Below are 13,254 nucleotides of genomic sequence, written 5' to 3' on the forward strand. Positions count from 1 at the left end.
AGGAAGCGGCTACACGGGTAGTGGAAGGGACTGTGCAGTTTTTTAGATTAGAGGGTCTCAGGGAACCACAGAAAGGGTGTCCGTCTAAAAGGGGCAGGTAAAACACAGTAAGGTAGTTGCAGAAATGATTGGTATTGTAGTTGTAAATTGTTGTAGTAGCTGGTTGGGAAAGAACAGTCTTCACTCCTGATCTAACCATGTAAGCGTAGAAAAGTTGAGGAATGGTTTCAAAGAGATAGTATCGACAGCAATTAAGAGAGATATATACCACATAAATTAATAAGTGATGGTACTGATCCCCCATGGTACACAAAAGAGGTCAGATCGCTGTTGCAGTAGCAGTGAAAAAAGAATGCCAAATTTAAAATAACGCAAAATCCCAAAGACTGGTAAAGTTTTGCATAAGTTCAAAATATAGCACATACATCAATGTAAGATGCTTTTAATGATTACCACAACAAAATTCTGCTTTGAGATCTGGCAGAAAAACCAGAGAGATTCTGGTTATACATAAAGCACACAGTGGCAAGACGCAATCAATACCTTTACTGCAGGATAACAACGGTGAAGTCACTGATGACAGTGGACAGTGCCATTAAAGCAGAGCTATTAAACACGGTTTTGCAGAACTCCTTCACCAAAGAAGATTAAGTAAATATTCCCAAATTCCTATCAAGAACAACTGCCAAGATGGGAAACTTAGTAGTAGATATCCTCGGTGTAGCAAAGCAACTTAAATCACTTAATAAAGCCAAGGCCTCTGGTCCAGATTGTATACCAGTTAGGTTCCTCTCAGTGTATTCCGATACAATAGCTCCATATTTAGCAGTTATATACAATTACTCACTCACAGAAAGACCCATACCTAAAGACTGGAAAATTGCTCATGTCACACCAATACCCAAAAAGGGAAGTAGGAGTAATCCGCTGAATTACAGGCCCTTATCACTAACGTCGATTTGCAGTAGAGTTTTGGAGCATATACTCATTCGAACATTATGAAGTACCTCGAAGAAAATGATTTATTGACACATAGTCAGCACGGATTCAGAAAATATCATTCTTGTGAAACACAACTAGCTCTTGATACTCATGAAGTAATGAGTGCTATCGACAGGGATTGTCAAATTGATTCCATATTTTTAGATTTCCAGAAGGCTTTCGACACATTCCTCGCAAGTGTCTTCTAACAAAGCTGTGTGCCTATGGAATACCGCCTCAGTTGTGTGACTGGATTCGTGATTTCTTGTCAGAAAGGTCAAATTTTGTAGTAATAGACAGAAAGTCATCGAGTATAGCAGAAGTAATATCCGGCGTTCCCCAAGGAAGTGTTATAGGCCCTCTATTGTTTCTGAGCTATATTATTGACACAGGATACAATCTGAGTAGCCATCTTGAGATTGTTTGCAGATGTTGCTGTCATTTACCGTCTTGTAAAGTCATCAGATGATCAAAACAAATTGCAAAATGATTTAGATATCTGTATGGTGCAAAAAGTGGCAACTGACCCCGAGTAAAGAAAAGTGTGATGTTACTCACATGAGTACTAAAAGTAATCCGCTAAATTTTGATTATGCGATAAGTCACACAAATCTGAAGGCTGTAAATTGAACTAAATACATAGGGATTACAGTTACAAATAACTTAAATTGGAACAATTACATAGATAATTCATGGCTAGAGCAAACCAAAGACTGTGATTCATTGGCAGAACACTTAGAAGGTGCAACAGGTCTACTAAAGAGACTGCTTACACCACACTTGTCAGTCCTATTCTGGAGTGTTGCTGTGCAGTGTCGGATCCGCATCAGGTGAGATAGACAGATGACATCGAAAAAGTACGAAGAAGGGCAGCTCATTTCGTATTATCGCGAAATAGGGGATATAGTGTCACAGACATGATACGTGAATTGGAGTGGCAATCATTAAAACAAAGGCGTATTTCATTGCAATGGGATCTTCTCATGAAATTTCAATCACCAGTTTTCTCCTCCGATTGTTAAAACATTCTATTAACACCTACCTACATAGGGAGAAATGACCATCACAATAAAAGAAGAGAAATCAGGGCTCGCACAGAAAAATTTAAGTGCTCGTTTTTCCCGCATGCCCCTTAAAGAGTGGAATGGTAGAGAGACGGCTTGAAGGTGGTTCATTGAACCCTCTGCCAGGCACTTTATTGTGAACAGCAGAGTAATAATGCTGATGTAGGTAGATGTAAATGTAGATGCAGACGCAGACATGGCATTCCCAGGTGGCGAGGCTGTAAGGAAGAGACTTTTTGATATGGAATGGGTGACAGCTGTCAAAGTGATGGTTGTTGGATGGTGCACTTCATATGAAAAATGTATTTACAGAGCCATCTGAGGGGTGGAATCGACATATATGAAGGTGCCATGTTGTGTTGAGAAGGATGAGGTGAAGTGAATTTGGAGTAGGTATTGAGCTTAGGGAGGAAAGAGTGAAGGCTGTCCTGCAGTGAGTCCAGATCATGAAAATGTCATTGGTGAATCAGAACCACACTAAGAGTTTCAGGTATTGACTAGATAGGAAGGATTCCTCATGTTAGCCCATAAATAATTTGGCATAGGGTGGTACCATGTGAGTATCTCTGGCAGTACCACCACAGATTTGTTTATAAATTTGGCTCTCAAAAGTGAAATAATTGTGCGTTAGTATATGATTGGCCAGAAGGATTAGGAAAGAGTTGGTGGGTTATCAGGTCACTGGGAAAGGTAGCATTCCATGGCCTCAAAGCCATGGGATGGACAGGGGGGATATTGGTATACAAGGATGTAGCATCCACAGTGACCAGAGTGGAGTCTGGTTGTAATGATACAGGAGTTGTGGAAAGTGAGTGAAGGAAATGAGCAATGTCTTGGATGTAAGATGGGAAGTTACAGACAATAGTTTGGTGAAGTTGGTTAACCAAGTCAGAGATTGGTTTTGTGGGAGCATAACCAACAACAGTGGGATGATCAGCAGGGTGCCTTGTGGGGTTGGGTTTGTGGACCAGGTATAAGGTGGGGGTGAGAGAGGTTGCTGGTGTGGGGAGGTGGATTCAGGTGTTAGGTTTTGGGATGGACCTTAGGCCCCGTGGAGCTGTCGTATTCAACTTTAGGGATGGAATCATAGTCATAAAGTTTGTGTGCAGAGGTGTTGGAAAGGTGGTTGAAACCCGCAGAACAGTCAACACAATTTGTAGCCACAGTGGTGGAGCTTTTGTCCACAGGAAGGTCTGGATTGGTTTTCATCTTCGAATAGCTGTGTTGTCCGTAGAAGTGATGTTGGACTCACTTGGAAGGTATGTAGAAAAGGAAGGTAAAGCCAGATTAGAAATAATGGACACTTGAAACATTGCCATGGAATGACTGGGTGGAAGGGGAGGAGGATCACAGTTGAGCAAGGTTGGAACTGTTTTAAACAAAGTTCTTTGTGGAGTTTTGGTTGGCTGTTGTCAGTGGAGTTTATGACGAAGAAATGTTTTCACAGCAGAGAATTAGTGAAGCAAGGTAGGTTCTCTAAAGTCCAGCATGGTTGAACTTGGGTTTTGGTCTAAAGGCGATGCCTTTAGATAGCACTGAGACTTCTGAAAGGGTCTGAGTTTTGGCAGGTAGGTTGACAGCAGTGATGCGGGATGAGTGATAAAGAGCAGTGTGTTTCATGGAGGGTTGACAAAGTTCTTGGGGATATGGAATGCAGAGTAAGTTGGAAAGGCATAGTTGGGGAGCTATGAGTGGATGATGAAAGGGTTAAATCAGAGTGGTAGGTTCTTCATTGGCTAGATACAATCCCTTTTGAGCCTAAGAAAGGAATAGCTGGGACAGCTTCCTTAAAGGGTGCTGGGAATGCTGTTCCAACTGTTGAAGAGCAAGAGTTCCTAAGTGCAGCGATAGCATCCAGGAAGCTGTGGCCACAGAGTAAAAGGATTTTGCAAAAGGAGCATGTATGGTTTGAGCTTGGATTGTGTAATTATGAAGGACCATATTAATGAGGGTGATGGACGTCTGGAACTGAAAAAGTTGAAGATTCTTGCAGTAGGGGTGACAACCCAAGATGCCACTTTTAAGGTAAAGCCCACTTTATACAGGAGGCTACTTTCCCCAACATCCTATCTTCCTGAAGTAACCCCTTGCTTTAGTCTTCATTAGGCTTTCTACTTCACATCTCCACTTGCCCCCCTTCCCCCAATCCAAACCAAATTCACCCTCCTTCCCCCCACACCAACTTCAAACCCTCCTAGTTATTCTTTTATTTCACTCTAGCATTGTTTTCTTTATCCATATCTTCTGCCTTTCCTTGTCCTTCTTTCTCAGCATTTCTCCTAATAACCTCCAGTCCTGCTCCTGCCTGAATTAGGTCTCAAATACCTACTTGTTCCACTCCAGAATGAATAACACTGACACATCCTGTACTGGTCTTTCCTCAAGTCCACTTTCTCACTTACCCACACATCTTCCACATAACTACTGTCCAAGGTTACCTGGTTAGGCTACAGCACCATGAGAGAAAATGTTTGTGTGCGCGCACTTGAGTTAGTGTGCCACTTGTGTGTCTGTGTATTTGTGGCATTTCTGCAGTTTTGCAGAGCATACCTTTGAAAAAGATACTAGTTCTGAGTCAAAATATACTTGTTGTTTGTTACTAAAGATGTGCATTGAAATAATGGTGTGATTTGGCATAGGCTTCATACCTTAGTCATTGTTATTAGTGAATTATGTGCAATGTTTAGAGGTGATGTGTTCTGACAGCTTTTGATTAAATGTACACTTAATCATTTAACACTTTTGACATTTTAATGAAATACATTAATATTTTAACTTAGTGTACGCTATAAACTTCGTCAATCATTAGATTGTTTTCTCATTGGATACCAAAATTATTTAGTGAGTATGTTAATAAATGTGATGGTTGGTGACTTGTATGAAGCAGGATCTTTAATTTGTTGACATTCAACTTTCAGCTCTGCTATGACAGTTAGCATTCTGCTTTTCTCGGTGTTGTGATCTATTTATTATTTGTAGCTTGAGTTACAGTTTTAACATGTTCATATAACAATTATTTGTGACCAATGCATGCAGTACCTCTTCACATCATATTGTCGCCTATGTGTTTCAGTGTGGTGTAACAGTTGTGGACTCATCAGCCTCTGGGCTAGGTGGCTGTCCATATGCCAAAGGTGCATCAGGAAATGTTGCTACTGAAGACCTTGTCTACATGCTACATGGAATGGGCATTGAAACAGGAATTGACATGGAAAAGCTTCTCGAAGCTAGTGAATTTATTGCAAATAGTCTTAAAAGGCCAACTGGTTCTAAAGTGTGTCAAGCTCTTAGCAAGTTATGATATGTTGACAAAAAACATCTTGGCTGTATTTATATCTGTGATCATACCTCATTATAATAACTCTAAACAAATTCTGTACTTGTGAGTGTAATATATTCTATTTTGAGGCACTACTTTAGCCATTGAGCAACATATTTTGACACTGTTAAGCAAAACTACCTACGAAATAGCAATAGCTGTTAGTAACTTGGCTGTGTGAATAGTAGATGCTTGCCTGCTGCACATTCAACCTTTCAGTTTTTGAAGAGCAATTATTTTTCATCATTGTAGTTTTTTTTAAAAAAAAAAAAACAGTAATTCCAAATTAGATTTGTTGATTTCCCATTGTAGGAGAAGTAATATTTTATATTTATGGGAGCAAAGATTGATATTTTGCAACCATTACATTTCTGTGTTATCTGGTACATGATTTGCTCAACATTAATCTGCATCTATAGTTGAGGCTACTAAATCATGCTGGGGTGGTGCTACTTGTTTCAGAGGTAGTTAGTTCAAATCCTGGTAATGGAAGAAATTTGACCAGTAAGGGAGGTGTAAAATTGTTGATCACCAGACTGCACCAGTGGAGAGAGAAATATGCTATGTGCTGCACCACATTTTTACTGTCTCCTTCAATCATCATCATCATAACACAAACATGACAGTTGACAACCATTACAGTCACCTACTCTCAGCAGATACAAAAGACGCAACTCTCATTCACTGAGAGAAAAGAGGCTATTGTGTGTGGAAGAACTCCCTTTCCAGTTAGGCATCTGTACTACCCCTGAGGAACTCCTAGCCAACAAAGCCAAACAACACTTTCTTTTGCTTTAAACTGATACAAACAAAAGTTCATTAACTTCGAAAGTAAGCTACAATAAGAATTACTGGATTACTGATGGCCCAGTGATAAAGTGCCAGATTTATTAGCCAAATGTCTTAGGTTATCTTCTTGGTCAGTTCTGAAGTTTTTGTCTGTTACTTAAATTTTTTTTCATCTCTAGCAACGTTTGTTAATGTTGAAAATGCAAAGTTTGCACTATTACTTTACCACTGAGGTAGGCGACAATTTTGTTAAGATACAGCATTCAAAAAATCATCCAATCAGCGAGATTTCAGTTTTCCTTGACTTCCGTAAATCACTTAAGGCAAATATCAGGGTGATTCCTTTCAAAGTACATGGCAGAGTTACCTATGTTTGTCCTATCTGAGCATGTGCTGCCCTTAATAGCCTTGTAATCAATGAGGTACTAAATTTTGATCCAACAAATAGACTCTTACACTAGTGTTAATGACTTAGACCAGCAGTTGTCCTGTGATGATGATGCTTCCTTAGTTATCACAAGGAAATATCAAAATATTCTTAATAATTCTTCAATATTTAATGCAATTTACTGATTTATAACTTGGTTTTTGCAGGCAGCATTGCTATAGTGTATTGAACTACTGACACAGACATAACACTTCATTTCCTGTTGTTACCTGTGATTATTTAATGTTACATATTTTTTTACTGATTTATGTAGGGAATCATATTCATATGTGCTGAGATCAGAGGAATTACTGTGTTCTGAAATAATTTACTTGTTAATGATTGTATGGAATTTAAATGCTGACACTTCTTTCATATTTCCATCTCTGTTCCTCAATCAGGCTTCAGAAATGTGTCCATTCCAGTAATACAGAGAAAGCATTCCATTTACTGTGTAAGTTTCTACTTTCAGGGTAAAAGCCGATTTTGAAAAACATAATTTATCCGCGAAAATGTGAATTTGAGTTGTTTGATAGGATCTTCAAAGAAAAAGTCCCCAGAGTTAAACTTTATCAGGTTGAAGGGTGTCAACATACATACACACTGCCAGCTTTTAAATTCGGAATTTACTTTTATTTGCTGAGGAGAAAGAAACAGAGCTACTAGGCAGTCAACTTCATCAGCTTATACCAATGCATCTCAGACCCTTGTGTGTGGCGGAATGTGCAAGTAGGATGGGAGGGGGAATTATAGATTGAATTTCTTGCAAATAGTTTTGCACAAAACAGGGTATATAAGAGCATAATACTGTTTGCACAGCACATAAATTATATAAAAGAGCTGCAGGAAATTAATTCTATTTTGGTTGCAAAAGGCACTGATAGTCACTGTCTAACCGCCTGTCAGGGCTTTCTAAGCATTTGAAATCACTCTAGTATTCAAAAACAGAATAATAACTGGAAGATATATTTCTAAATATCACAGTGGATCCATTGAAGCCTACTACAGTGTTTCTTAAAGTGTTTGGTTGATGAATTAATTGCATTTTGTATTGACATTTGTTTTTCTTTTATGTTAGTCTGTTGTGTACTGCTGTTAGAATGAGATTGTTATTGACTTAATGTTATTTACATTCCAAAATGATTTGTGCTCTTTTTTTAATATTTTGTGTGTACATAAACTCAACTATTGAGTTAACAATTGTTGGCTTTCATAATTTCTCTTGTAACCTTTTACTTGTTTTTGTTGTGTGCTGTGTACACAGTGAAACTTAGTAATGTGAATCTGAGAGCAAGAAGTGCAAGAAAAAATTGAGAAAGTTCAAAAGAGAAACTGGCTGTAGAAGACTTCGAAAAAAATTTTGTACTATACTAACACTACACTTCTGTTAATCCTTCTTCCTCACAGTTGTCCAAAATGAAGCATTTCACTATTTGTCTTTTCTGCCTGTTACCAGAGGATATTACGTATTACAAGCACTACACAAATTAAATCTTCTAGGTTGCACATCAGAATGTGTGTTTGCAGGTATTAGTACTGTCTGTTGTATTAGAAATTAAACAATGGAAAATTCAGGATGGAATAATGATAATATTATTTGTAATTGCAAGCAGTCCCTCTCAAAATATGCCAAGAGTCTCACTGAGCCATTCACAGACCGTAATTACTCTCCCAATTTTGTACAGAAACATATCTCCCTTGCCTTCTCTCTCCAGTCACTCATGACCTGCCACAGTTTCACCATTGGGCCATGTAGGGACATTTCCTCATGACTCAGTACCACCTAGTGCTGTAGCAACTGAATCACTTTTCCTGCTAGAGTTCTGACTGACCCTTGTTATGCTCTGAAATGAGAAATGTCTTGCCCACTATCCTTCCCACCCCTACAACAGTGGTATTCTGTCACCCACCGAACCTAGGCAAGATTCATGTCCATCCCGACTCCACCCGTGCTCCCAGTCCCTTGCCTCTTGGCTCATATCCCAGTAATAGACCTAGGTGCACGATCTATTCCATATATTCTTCTTCCTCCTCCACCACCACGTTATTCCAGTCTGGTCACAAGCACCACTCATCCAATCAAAGGCAGGGCTACCTGTGAAAGCTGCCATGTGATCTACAAACTAAGCTGCAGCTACTGTACTGCATTCTACGTGGGAATGACAACCAACAAGCTGTCTGTCCTCACGAATGGGCGCTGCCAAATTGTAGCCAAGAGACATGTGGGCCACCCAGTTGCTGAGCATGCTGCCCAACACAATGTTTTTCAGTTCAGTGACTGCTTAAGTTTCTGCCATCTTGATCCTTCCTACCAACACCATCTTTCCTGAAATGTGCAAGTGGCAACTCTCTCTGCAATATATCCAACATTCCCATAACCGCCTTGGCCTCAACCTTAGTTTTTCCCAGTCCAGCACCCACGTATCCCCTTTCCTGCTCCCACTACAGAACTTCTATTCCATTAATGAACCCACAGTCTTTTTCCCCTCTTCTCTTCTCCTCCACTGCACCCAGCAACCCTGCCATGTTACCACAACGTCCATGCATGCCCCGCACAAGCAGCACTTCAGCGTCCTCCACACTTACCCTGTTATCCCTGTCCCTCCCTGCCCCACTCTTCTCCTACACCCACAGCCTTTTGCCCAAAAGCTCACATGTTTAGCAGTCTTTTTGTTGTGCCTCTTGGCAACTCTACATCTGTTCTGTATAGTGTTAGCAGTTAAATTGTGAAATGTAACTGCCCTTCTGATACTTCCTTTCTTCCTTCTTCACAAAGACAAGTCATGTGAGATCTTCCTTACATCTTGTTTTTGGATGAATTTTTAGAAAGTCCTAGAATAAAGAGTATGAATCACTTAATTGCAAAAGCAACTGGCCCTTATTTATCATGCTGGACAGCAACAGCAACCTCTGTTAGACGAGGATGGATACATCTACATGAAGTATAAAAGTTAAAGGAAAAATAAAATATCATTGAACTGCAGTAAATTAGTGAAAACGGCACAATTACAGGTAACAGGATACACATTGTTAGTATGAGCTGTGTGTCAAATTTATCTGAAATTATGATGTGAAGTTGAGTAATAGAATATGCCTCAGAAAAGGACACATTAATAGGAGAGACAAGCAGTGATGTCTGCTTGTATATATATATATATATATATATATATATATATATATATATATATTCCACGTGGAATGTTTCCCTCTGTTATATATATATGTGTGTGTGTGTGTGTGTGTGTGTGTGTGTGTGTGTGTGTGTGTGTGTGTGCGCGCGCGCATACCCATCCTTTTTTCCCCCCTAAGGTAAGTCTTTCCGCTCCCGGGATTGGAATGACTCCTTACCCTCTCCCTTAAAACCCCCGCGCATACCCATCCTTTTTTCCCCCCTAAGGTAAGTCTTTCCGCTCCCGGGATTGGAATGACTCCTTACCCTCTCCCTTAAAACCCACATCCTTTCGTCTTTCCCTCTCCTTCCCTCTTTCCTGATAAAGCAACAGTTTTTTGCGAAAGCTTGAATTTTGTGTGTTTGTTTGTGTGTCTATCGACGTGCCAGCGCTTTCGTTTGGTAAGTCACATCATCTTTGTTTTTAGATATATATATAATCAGCTGCATATCAACACCACTGATTGTATATTTGTTTAATGATTTTATGGTGCCTTCAGCTGCCATTCTCTTTATTTCCTGTACAATTTTGGCCTTAGACCATTCTCAGGTATCTAAAACAGAAGCATTATACATTGGATACATTAGTGACACTGGTGATTTTGCCAGGTTGTTGTTGTGGTCTTGCCGGCCGAAGTGGCCGCGCGGTTCTGGCATTGCAGTCTGGAACCGCGAGACCGCTACGGTCGCAGGTTCGAATCCTGCCTCGGGCATGGATGTTTGTGATGTCCTTAGGTTAGTTAGGTTTAACTAGTTCTAAGTTCTAGGGGACTAATGACCTCAGCAGTTGAGTCCCATAGTGCTCAGAGCCATTTGAACCATTTGTTGTGGTCTTCAGTCCTGAGACTGCTTTGATGCAGCTCTCCATGCTACTCTATCCTGTGCAAGCTTCTTCATCTCCCAGTACCTACTGCAGCCTACATCCTTCTGAATCTGCTTAGTGTATTCATCTCTTGGTCTTCCTCTTCGATTTTTACCCTCCACGCTGCCATCCAATACTAAACTGGTGATCCCTCGATGTCTCAGAACATGTCCTACCAACCAATCCCTTGTTCTAGTCAAGTTGTGCCACAAGCTCCTCTTCTCCCCGATTCTATTCAATACCTCCTCATTAGTTATGTGATCTACCCATCTAATATTCAGCATTATTCTGTAGCACCAAATTTCGAAAGCTTCTATTCTCTTCTTGTCTAAACTATTTATCGTCCACATTTCACTTCCATACATGGCTACACTCCATACAAATACTTTCAGAAACGACTTCCTGACCTTTAAATCTATACTCGATGTTAACAAATTTTTCTTCTTCAGAAACGCTGTCCTTGCCATTGCCAGTCTACATTTTATATCCTCTCTATTTCGACCATCATCAGTTATTTTGCCCCCAAAATAGCAAAACTCCTTTACTACTTTAAGTGTCTCATTTCCAAATCTAATTCCCTCAGCATCACCCGACTTAATTCGACTACATTCCATTATCCTCATTTTGCTTTTGTTGATGTTCGTCATATACCCTCCTTTGAAGACACTGTCCATTCCGTTCAACTGCTCTTCCAAGTCCTTTGCTGTCTCTGACAGAATTACAATGTCATCGGCGAACCTTAAAGTTTTTATTTCTTCTCCATGGATTTTAATACCTACTCCGAACTTTTCTTTTGTTTCCTTTACTGCTTGCTCAATATACAGATTGAATAACATTGGGGCCGGCCGCGGTGGCCGTGCGGTTCTGGCGCTGCAGTCCGGAACCGCGGGACTGCTACGGTCGCAGGTTCGAATCCTGCCTCGGGCATGGGTGTGTGTGATGTCCTTAGGTTAGTTAGGTTTAAGTAGTTCTAAGTTCTAGGGGACTTATGACCTAAGATATTGAGTCCCATAGTGCTCAGAGCCATTTGAACCATTTTTTTGAATAACATTTGGGATAGGCTGCAACTGTGTCTCACTCCCATCCCAACCGCTGCTTCCCTTTCATACCCCTCGACTCTTATAACTGCGATCTGCTTTCTGTACAAATTGTAAATAGCCTATCGCTCCCTGTATTTTACCCCTGCCACCTTCAGAATTTGAAAGAGAGTATTCCAATCAACATTGTCAAAAGCTTTCGCTAAGTCTACAAATGCTAGAAACGTAGGTTTGCCTTTCCTTAATCTTTCTTCTAAGATAAGTTGTAGGGTCAGTATTGCCTCACGTGTTCCAACATTTCTACGGAATCCAAATTTTGACATATGAGCAAGTATATCTGTAGATATACTAGGTGCATGATAATATACTTCATGGATGATTTTTCAGTAGTAAATTGTCCTGTATGTTCTTGCTTGTATGACTCTGTTATGCTCACGAATTAAATCAGAGAGATTTTATGCTATTTTAGGTGTATGTTGCTTTCGAGCAGTTGTTGCAAAGCTCTAACATATAATGTCCATGTTTTAACACACTTACCATTAGGACATTAAACATGCTTTTGTTCTCAATTGCATTTAATTATTGTTCATTATTGGTGTCATTTAGACTGTAATTTCTTCAAAATAACTTGTAAGTTTTTGCTGTCTTACTGTGGGACCAGGTCATTTTTGAATAGTTGTTACAAAGATCTTATATATGAAAGTCAATCACAGTACTCCAATGAAACTGCTGAAAACTATGAGGGTCAAGTAAAAACTACTTTATGGTTGTGGGATGTTTTGATTAGTCATATTAATAAGTGTAGCTACAATTTTACATTCTATGGTTCTGTAGTTCTTCATTGTAGAACTGGTAAGAAGTTGTCAAGGAATTTACCATTTTGTAGATCTTTTGCTCATTTAAAACTCTGGCTGACTGCTCTTTTGAATGGATGTGAATTTCAATTTTCTAACAATTTCACTGAAACAGCAAACAAATCCTTTATTACTATAAGTATAGTGACGACGTTTTAATCCTATTTGATGGCGCAATAGATGAGAGAAATGCCATGCTTTCACAATTCAACAGTTTGCATCCAGAATTCACCATGGAAAGAGAAGAAAAAAAAGCTTGCATTTTTTTGGATTTAAAAATTTCTAAACGAAAAATCTGAACACACATTCGATATTTTTCGTAAACTGACGACAGCAGACTTAATTACCCACAATCAGTCGTACAGCCCAAGAGCACACAAGCCAGAATATTTTCATTCCACAATACGTAGACTGATCAACTTACAACTCTAAAAAAAGAGGAAAAAAACTGAGAAAGAACTTGATCTTTGCTGAAGTGTGGCTGTAAATAATGGTTATTTTAAAAACTTTGTGGACACGTTATTCAGGAAGTAAACCAAACACATGCCATTCCCATGAATGAAATAACTTCAACCAGACACATAACTGCACAACAGAAAAATAAAGTTCTCGCATGGCCATATCTAGGTATTATTTCTGACAAAATTACTTGATATGTCAAGAATATAAAATTATACACCAGCCACATAAGCACTAACAATCTACGATTGAGAGATTCCACGGAAATCAGAACCATTTTGCAATTGGTAATC

General features: G+C 39.5%; 1 protein-coding gene across 4 annotated transcripts in view; it reads left to right on the forward strand.

Annotated features, from left to right (window-relative positions):
- LOC126237482 (hydroxymethylglutaryl-CoA lyase, mitochondrial) overlaps positions 1-7,780 on the forward strand; it is a 47,475-nt gene extending 39,695 nt beyond the window's left edge. For all 4 annotated transcript variants that reach the window (XM_049947628.1, XM_049947629.1, XM_049947626.1 and 1 more), the window contains one exon: positions 5,119-7,780. In XM_049947628.1, the coding sequence (XP_049803585.1) occupies positions 5,119-5,346 (228 nt within the window). In that variant the 3' untranslated portion in view covers positions 5,347-7,780. The remainder of the gene's footprint in view (positions 1-5,118) is intronic.
- Positions 7,781-13,254: the final 5,474 nt, after the last annotated feature.

This window comes from Schistocerca nitens, chromosome 2, assembly GCF_023898315.1.
Source record: "Schistocerca nitens isolate TAMUIC-IGC-003100 chromosome 2, iqSchNite1.1, whole genome shotgun sequence".
Taxonomy (NCBI): domain Eukaryota; kingdom Metazoa; phylum Arthropoda; class Insecta; order Orthoptera; family Acrididae; genus Schistocerca; species Schistocerca nitens.